General features: G+C 40.5%; 1 protein-coding gene across 4 annotated transcripts; it reads left to right on the top strand.

The window, feature by feature from the left end:
- Positions 1 to 544: 544 nt before the first annotated feature.
- cnot4a (CCR4-NOT transcription complex, subunit 4a) lies at positions 545 to 8,112 on the top strand. Of its 4 annotated transcripts, none has more exons than XM_034879689.1 (13): positions 553 to 801; positions 3,433 to 3,508; positions 3,827 to 4,049; positions 4,340 to 4,537; positions 4,864 to 4,950; positions 5,066 to 5,167; positions 5,394 to 5,519; positions 5,652 to 5,776; positions 5,866 to 6,075; positions 6,185 to 6,242; positions 6,358 to 6,613; positions 7,109 to 7,612; positions 7,847 to 8,112. In XM_034879689.1, the coding sequence occupies exons 2-13, from the start codon at positions 3,480 to 3,482 to the stop codon at positions 8,095 to 8,097; spliced, it is 2,169 nt and encodes a 722-aa protein (XP_034735580.1). In that variant the 5' UTR covers positions 553 to 801; positions 3,433 to 3,479; the 3' UTR covers positions 8,098 to 8,112. The 4 variants fall into 4 exon arrangements, with proteins under 4 accessions (XP_034735584.1, XP_034735580.1, XP_034735583.1 ...); XM_034879690.1 differs by having other exon boundaries at positions 554 to 801; positions 5,869 to 6,075; XM_034879693.1 differs by lacking the exon at positions 3,433 to 3,508 and having other exon boundaries at positions 545 to 801; positions 3,834 to 4,049.
- The last annotated feature ends 738 nt before the right edge of the window (positions 8,113 to 8,850 follow it).

Raw genomic sequence — 8,850 nt, 5'->3', positions numbered from 1 at the left:
AAGTACTTGGGTCCTTTTCTAGTAAAATACTCCATTACAAAATTGCATAGGCTATTGTTGATGCTATTCAAGGTGGAGCTAATTTTAACTGCGTATTGTTTCTTATTGCTACTTATTAATTCTTAAACAATATTTCCCTATGAAATGCATTGGAGTAAGTGCATGGTCACTATTTATAACTAAAGAAGAATTGAACCATGCACACAATTCTGAAAACCTAAAGCATATGCATCAACAACAAGACTCTGCTGGACCATAGAAAAAGAAATAGATTCGTTCTAGCCTACTCCAAACTCCTATTAACTCTCAGCACAATTCCATTATTTGCACTCAAATAGAAATTCTAAATCAACTAGGACTGAAAATGTACGGACTGCCACATTAGGCTGAATACAATTATCTCAAATATGTAGGCTGCAGTACGATACATTTTGACATTTTATTTTAAATGCACCATTACACGTCCCTGGTCCTAGCTGATAGTTGCTGAAAACTCCTTTTCCCACAAAGCATTTGTTTATCTGCGCAGACTCCTTTGCACTGAGCACTTGCCCCACTCCCTCCTCCCTACTTTAATGCTAGCTAAGATGGTGGTGAGAGCGTAAATTGTCTCCACAGTACCAAGAAAAGAAAGGGGCAAACCATCTTTATAGCCTTTTATTCACAACAGAACAACACAACTACGGTTATCTTAAGTGACCGGTTATAGCAATTTTGACATTTCAGATACATTGGCTCGCAGTCCCCGCCCAATTTGGTGTGACTCCCTCGGAGTGGAATCCTAAGCTAAATACGGACAGGGTAAGTAACGCTAACGTTAGCAAGTTTGCTAGTTGGGCTAGCCAGCTTCCATCCTCTCTTAATAAATAAAGAGCAGTTGTGTCCGCCACGATTTCACAGACTGACAGTAGAGTATTGTTGAGTTTATTTGATCACTGTCCAGGTAATCCCATTCTCGTGAAAACAATGTCAGTTGTTTATGCTGACAACTTGCTCCCAGCTCAGCGTTAGCTTGTCTAGGCCGCATCGTAAGCTTGGCTCCTAAACCCCGTACATTTTGATGATAATGTAGCATGCTAGCTACACCGATGCTAGCGGTTAGCATAAAGCAAGCTGTCAGTTATTATGTGAGAGAAGGCGTACCGTTGTACGTATTTTAAAACGTTTAATGTCAATATCAAGTTAATATTGACCTCAGCATGTTTTGTGATTTCACTTGCTATTGCTCCTGGATACTTGCTATTAGTTAAACCGGCTGCTAGTGCTAGCTTAGCCTAACGTTAGTCAAATAACATCTGTTATAATGTACGATCCATAGACAGAGCAGCTAAAGTTACCAGCCTGGCTAACTAGCTAGCAATCCTGGCTTCATACACGACTTTACCAATCAGCTGATATGTGTAACGTTAGGTAATGCTGAAAAACTGTGATCTTCTTGTACACTGTAAGTATAATTTAAGTATTTACAATGTCGGCATTTCTCCGTAATCGTTTAATTCAACTTAAGACTGTCAGGTTTTATCAAGGAATTCGTCTTCTGACAGCAGTGTTGTCACGTAGAAATAAAGCAGGCCGGAATTAAACTGCTAACAACAGAAGGTTTCATTTGTAAATAAACGCAGTTTGTTGCATTTCTCTTTAACGTCAATTATGATGATGTGTATCCTACCCCTGTCAACCCTTGAAAGATACCACAACATCCGCATTATCGCTTTAACATGATGACAGCTGTTTATTAATGAATCTTTTTTTTTACTGCTCAAAAAAACAGAAACAAAGAAATAGACATGACAGAATAAATCGATAACTGCACGTTTACAGAAAAAAAAGTGCACACATGCGGGTAAATCTGTAAGATGACTGAAATGTCCACAACTGGTTTGATAGTTAGAAAGAGTCCATAGAGCCGAGGCGGAGAAAGGCTCAAGATGAAGGCTGGAAATCTAAAATTCTGGCAAATCAAAACAATGCAATACAATAACATAAAAAATAGTCTACTAAATTAGGATGGGCATTGGAGCTAGTATACTGAATTTTTTTTAGGTTTAAGGAAAACAAAAGAAGTAATTTAGCCATTTGTTAAAGCAAGGAGGAGCAACTTAAGGGCGTTCTCTTAGCTAAACCTTTTGCCAACAAGATGACAATGTTTTTTACTTGTTGTCTAAAATATAAGTATGTTTTTTACTATATACATCTAACTTAAACTAATGCACTCTAACACAAAGTCCATCCATAACTCAAACCTTGTTACGTTTTGGTTGAAGCTGTTTAAAAGAGAGTTCTTGTTGATTTCAACACGTAGCTCTGTTGTTTGTAGATTTGGAGTGCTGTCAGTAGCGTAACAAATGAAACCAATTGGTGCCGCCTACACAGAGTTATCCTCCTGCTAGAGTTAGCACCCAACAGGCTTAAACAGGGCAAGTTTTAAACATGTTTCTAGCCTTTATACAAAGCGCCTAACTATGTGAAGTGATAACTTCTGAGTGAACACAGTGAATCTGTTTGCAGTAGATTGTGAAAGAAATGCATGAAAGTTCTGCTAATTCAGCTGTGTTTAGTTCCCGTGTTGAGACCATTTGGAGTGCTAAGGGACCGTCTATGAACTACAACATAGAAAAGAGATAAAACAAAAATATGTAGGCTATCAATATAATTATTAAATAAGATAGTGTCTCCAAACTTACCTCAATTGTAACTTGTCTCCTGCTAGTTGTACTACATATGTTTATGTTTGTGTCTCTTTTCTGTGTTATAGCTTGTAGACGTCCCAAAGTATTCCTTGCAGTATCAACACAGGAACTAAACACATCTGAATTAGCTCAACTTTCATGCATTTCTTTCACATCTACTGCCGACAGATTCACTGTGTTCACTGAAAAGAAATCACTGACATTGTCAACATGTTTAGAGGCTAAAAACACGTTTAAAACTTGCCCTGTTTGAGCCCGTTGGGTGCTAACTCTAGTTGGAGGGTAACACGGTGTACGCAGCACCGATTGTTTTTGTTTTTCTTGCTACTGACAGCACTCTAAATTTCCAAACAACAGAGGTACTTGTTGAAATTGACTGGAATTCTCCTTTTAAGAGATGTGCTTTATGATCATTTTTGGAGGCTGTAGTATGCAAATCGGTTTCCCCGGTCCAAGGTGACTACTTACTATTTCTTGTTGTGTTGGACCAACAGTCAATACCATGAAAGATATTCCATTTCCTAACAAACAGGAAAAACACCAAATATTCAATTTTAAGAATGTCAACCAGTACATTTGTGACACTTTTTTTTTTAAATTACTTTTTGGGGAAAAATTGGTTTTCATAATGTATCTTTAATCTCTGTCAATCTTCTAATGGTTTCAGCTCTAAAATGTACTGAAAGCAGTTTTAGATATTTATCCTACCCTCATGGCACATTAAAAACGTCTCTGACTACAGCACAATGTAGCACATCTGCGCCACAAACTACAGCCTCCAAAAGGACCATGCAGTTGAGTCAACTCCTCCCTAAAAGGTTTATTGCAAAAATGAACATTATATTCATCATCGTCATCAAGTAAGATGTATTGCATTAGATTGCTGTATTTTGGTAGGTGGACCTAAAAAACTGACAAAGTTCTTCCTTTGCTGCTAAATAAGTAAAACTCTGCAAAAACATATTTATTGTATGTAAATACATTTTAATGTGGCCAGCCTCAGTTTGATATTGTGAGTTTTAGATGCTATACTACCCCACTTTAAACTGTGTGTGGAAGAAACAAGTTCAGCTGATATTAATTTTAATTATGTCATGATAGAGTTCTAAAACTTAGCCTTTTATGTGTTTTCTTAGCCCTGTGCTCTGTGACCCGCCTCAACACTCACCTTCGCCGCGCCATAGGATGTCCAACAGCCCTGAATTGAAGGACGACCCCATGGAGTGCCCTCTGTGCATGGAACCGCTGGAGATTGATGACGTCAACTTCTTCCCCTGCACTTGTGGCTATCAGATCTGTCGCTTCTGTTGGCATCGCATCCGCACAGACGAGAACGGCCTGTGCCCCGCCTGCAGAAAGGTAAGATGGACACGACAGCTGAGAAACTCCTCACCACTGAGGGGCGAGTTCTGTGTCTTGATAAACAGAAAGCATGATGTTGTAGAGTGTCGAAATATTAATACGGAGATGGATAAACTATGATCCTCCTTCTAAAGTAGCCTGTTAGTTTTTACATCAGCTCATCATTTACAATGTACAGCTTCAGCAGTTTGCCAAGAGAAGCCTATTGAACTATTGACAAAACCCACCGTCCTTTACAAAGCCAAATGGTGAATAATACTATCATAATTCTTTTGTGTTTTTTGTAGCCGTACCCAGAGGACCCTGCTGTGTACAAGCCTCTGTCACAGGAGGAGATCCAAAGGATAAAGAACGAAAAGAAGCAGAAACAGAATGAGAAGAAGCAGAAGGTGACAGAAAACCGAAAGCATCTGGCCAGTGTCAGAGTGGTCCAGAGAAACCTGGTGTTTGTGGTGGGGCTCTCGCAGCGACTCGCCGACCCAGAGGTGAGTCTAGTGTCTACGCCACAAAGCTCAGTGACGTATGCTACCTGTGACATTGGAGCGGGGGAACTGTTTTAGCATGATGTGAATAAGACTGTGACAAAATGAAGGCACATGCTCCCAGATTTATTTTGGACTTTTCTGACAGATGAAATCATAAATTACTATAGAAAGGGAATTATTCTAATGCACATTTTAACGTTCTTACAGTAACACTTCCCAATGAAGCCTTTGGTGTAAAGTTTGTTGAATATTGTGTATATGCGTTCACAGTGCACCCAAAACGTTGGGAAAAGTGATGTAAATATGTTTTTATATTGTGCCCACAGGTCTTAAAACGACCCGAATATTTTGGGAGGTTTGGGAAAATCCATAAAGTGGTCATCAACAATAGCACATCCTACGCGGGTTCACAGGTGAGAGTTTGGATGAAAGGAGGACAGCATGTACTTGCTATTAATATGCATATAAATATCTGCTACAGTAGATGTGTTTGACTTGTGTGTTAACTCTAAGTTTGTGGTTCTACAGGGGCCCAGTGCCAGCGCTTATGTCACTTACATCCGCTCTGAAGATGCTTTAAGAGCAATACAGTGTGTGAACAATGTGGTTGTTGATGGAAGAACTCTCAAGGTGAGATGTTGACAACTGCTGTTTTTGTATGCGTCTATGATCAGAAGTTGTATTTGCATAAGAGAAATTAGAATATTAGAATATTTGCATATTTTCTTCCTGTCTGTAAAACAGTAACATCCTTTTTATAAAACATCCTGCGATGTAAAATAGTAGGATTAAACTCAACGTGCTTGCAAGAAAAATCCTTAACTATCAGTCTTCTCTTTCTGTCATTCTGTAACAGGCTTCTTTAGGCACAACAAAGTACTGCAGTTACTTCCTTAAAAGTATGCAGTGTCCCAAACCTGATTGTATGTATCTACATGAGCTGGGGGACGAAGCAGCTAGCTTTACTAAAGAGGAGATGCAGGTGAGATGCTTGTTTCTCTTGATGAAATGGAAATGGAATTGTTGCCCTTTGCTTTGTGGTTTGATCACGGTTCATGCTTTGTGTATTAAGAAAAGGATTGATGTTGACTCATGTTGTGCCCGTTTTTTTTAGGCGGGCAAACATCAAGAGTATGAGCAGAAACTCCTCCAAGACCTCTATAAAATTAACCCTAGCTTTCTACAACCTCCAACATGTGGAACAGAGAAGTTAAAGAGTAAATCCAACTCCACACAAAGGTTGGTGTTTAATTCATTTTCTTTAGTTCTTCCTCGTATTACTTCCACTTGTGCCAAACTAGCTAAGCTAAGTCTGTTCCGCTCCTTAGCAGAACCAACGGTAGCAATGGTAAAGATGGGTGGCCAACGCTGTCAGGACACAACAAACTGGCCAACGGGCTTTCAGAGGACCGCAAGTCTCCTCCGCTGCTAGACTATCTAGACCAAGAAGTTCTTACTTCAGATGGGCTAGAAACAGACCTGGGTCCTGGTCAGCGTACTGTGCTGTCTCCTTTCTCCTCTAACTGTGACAGTAACAGGTAATAAAGACTACAATACTATAACACCGCTGTGTCCTTAAAGAAAATGGTTGTATTTCTTTTTCTGTAAGATTTTTAATGTTCATATGTATCTACATTCTATCTTCAGTCCCAGTGATAAACCTCCAGATTCCCTTGGTATGGTGAATGGAGAGACTTTACAACAGGTGAACAGACCTAAATGTTTTATTTCACTAACATGGAACTGAAGGTGAATCAGGGCTGACATAGACAATCTCACATGTGTTTTCCCCTTCTTCTCTCCCCTCTCTCTTCTTCCAGATCCCCACCAGTGACTCCCCATCTCCCCCCCCGGGTTTAAGCAAGCCCAGCTTGGTGGTGCCTATCAGCATGTCAGACCTCACAGCCCGTTCACCCTTCGAGGGAGCGGCGGCTGAGTCCCAGTCGCTCTTTTCAGACAACAGTAACTTCAGACATCCTAACCCTCTCCCCGCTGGCCTGCCCCCCTTCCCCAGCTCCCCCCGCAGCAATTCCGACTGGCCCATGACCCCTGAACCACAGAGCCTCTTCACATCAGGTACAATGGAGGTTTACGTACACGTTTTGCATGTCTTCCGTGCTTGATGGGTTGTGCTTTTTGTCTAATTTGCAAATTCCCATTGTTTAGATAACACTGTCGCCACTGTGTAGTGTTGTACACTAAAACATTGATTGTAATAGGGGTGTCTCGCTAATTTAGTTTTCTGATGTTGCATTTCGCTGGAGACTACAATTATCTTTAGAAAGAACAAATATATCAGAGACACTTTTTTTTTTTAAATCAACTATACAGCACATTTATTTGTATATCAAGTGTGTTGATGTTACAAAGTAAAAAAAGAAAAGAAAAAAATAATTCAACAATGACATAATCAAACAGAATGAAGTGAAAGGTGATGACAATTCATAATTGCAAGAATGGAAAGGTAAAACCATAAGAAAGAAAGGACCCCAAAAAAAATCTCCTATGGCTAGTTGACTAAGAGTCCAGTCCAGACAACTCCAGTAATGTGTCTTTCTTCTTGCCTCACAGACACAATACCAGTGTCTTCTTCCACAGACTGGCAGGCGGCCTTTGGCTTCGGGTCGTCCAGCAAGCAGCAAGACGACGATCTGGGCTTCGATCCTTTTGACGTCACTCGCAAAGCCTTGGCCGACCTGATAGAGAAGGAGCTGTCCGTGCAGGATCAGAGCCCCTTGTCTCCGGGGCTCCTCTCCCATGGTGGGAGCAACCACGGTCCCGGCCTGCCTCCTCTCAACCCAAACCCCAGCTCCTCTCACCACTTCCCCAGCGGCCTGCCGCGCCTCCCCCAGCTGCACCACAGAGCGATCTACAGCTCCTTCAGTTTTCCCGGCAGTCAGAACAGCCAGGCCAATCAGCAGCAGCCATCGGCCAGACACCCCTGGATGGGCGTCCCAACACGAAATAACCTCACACACTTGAACCACTCAGCCAGTGCTGCCTCACACAGTAATTCCCTGGACCTGAATCTGCCCCCACAGCACAATACAGGGCTGGGAGGGATCCCCATCTCAGGTACCAGACACCTCTCTGTGTGTTGTGGAAGCAGTGCATGTAAAAACAGAGAGCATATGTGTCGCACAAGGATGTTATTTAATATCACAATGTATGTACACTGGCACATAGCATCGTGATACTTGTTTTTAATTAGGATTTATTGACCTTGGTAGATGCAGTTCTGCAGCTGACCACTAGTCTTTGATCAAAACACCTGAGGCACTGACATACCTGTTTTCTTCTCTCCTGCAGAAAACAGCGGCTCTATAGACGGCTTAAATGTGAAAGAGTGGCAGGATGGCCTGAGAGCTCTCCTGCCCAACATCAATATCAACTTTGGGGGTCTCCCAAACTCCTCTTCCTCTTCATCCTCCTCATCCTCAAACAGTGTTAATCACATCGGTGGGCCCGTGGGGCCAGCAGGCCTCTCACACAGCCTGAGCTGGGACGGCACAGCCAGTTGGATGGACCCTGCTATCATCACAGGTAGAAATTTTTACTGAAATGGTGAAGGAACTAAATTAGTTGGGTGATCGAGAGATCGCCAATCATTTAGATTTTCAATGAATTGCTCAATTAAATTATTAAGCATAAATGCCAAACTTTTACTGCTGTTTAATACCATTGTAAATTAAATTAGAGCTGCAACAATTTTCATTTTCAATTATTTTCCTGCTTATATTCTAAATTAATCGTTTGGTCTATAAAGATTTAAGAAAATTTGTAAAAAAAATGGCCATCATTTCACGAAGCCCTTTAAAGTTGGACATCCATTATACTGAAATGTAAGACAAAGAAACTAACTGTCATCACTGGAGGAACTGGAACCATCAAATGTTTGACAGCAGTGAAAAATGAAGTAAACAATCAATTCTTTAAATTAGTTGTTCATCCTAATTAATAAATACAATGTTGTGTTTGGACTTGATTGAACAAAACACAATAATTATAAAATATCACTTTGGACTCCGGGTAATCGTGATAATGATTTTCCCAATATTTTCTGAACCTTTTTATTGACTTTTAAAGAACAATAAATTGTAACAATATAAAGGAGAGAATCACTGTTAAAAAATAATTACTAGTTGCAGCTTCATTTGCATGACAAAACAGCTGAGCTTTTCATTAATGAGGATATTAGGAAGCTGATTTACCAGAAACATCCTCCAACACAAAAGCAAGTATAATTTGAATGGGGAGTTCTTCTTCTTTCTCCAAAATAATCATGCTTCTTCAATCAAAGTAAATAATTTGAT

Source organism: Etheostoma cragini, chromosome 8, assembly GCF_013103735.1.
Source record: "Etheostoma cragini isolate CJK2018 chromosome 8, CSU_Ecrag_1.0, whole genome shotgun sequence".
Taxonomy (NCBI): Eukaryota; Metazoa; Chordata; class Actinopteri; order Perciformes; family Percidae; genus Etheostoma; species Etheostoma cragini.
This window is presented reverse-complemented; position numbering and strand designations above follow the sequence as displayed.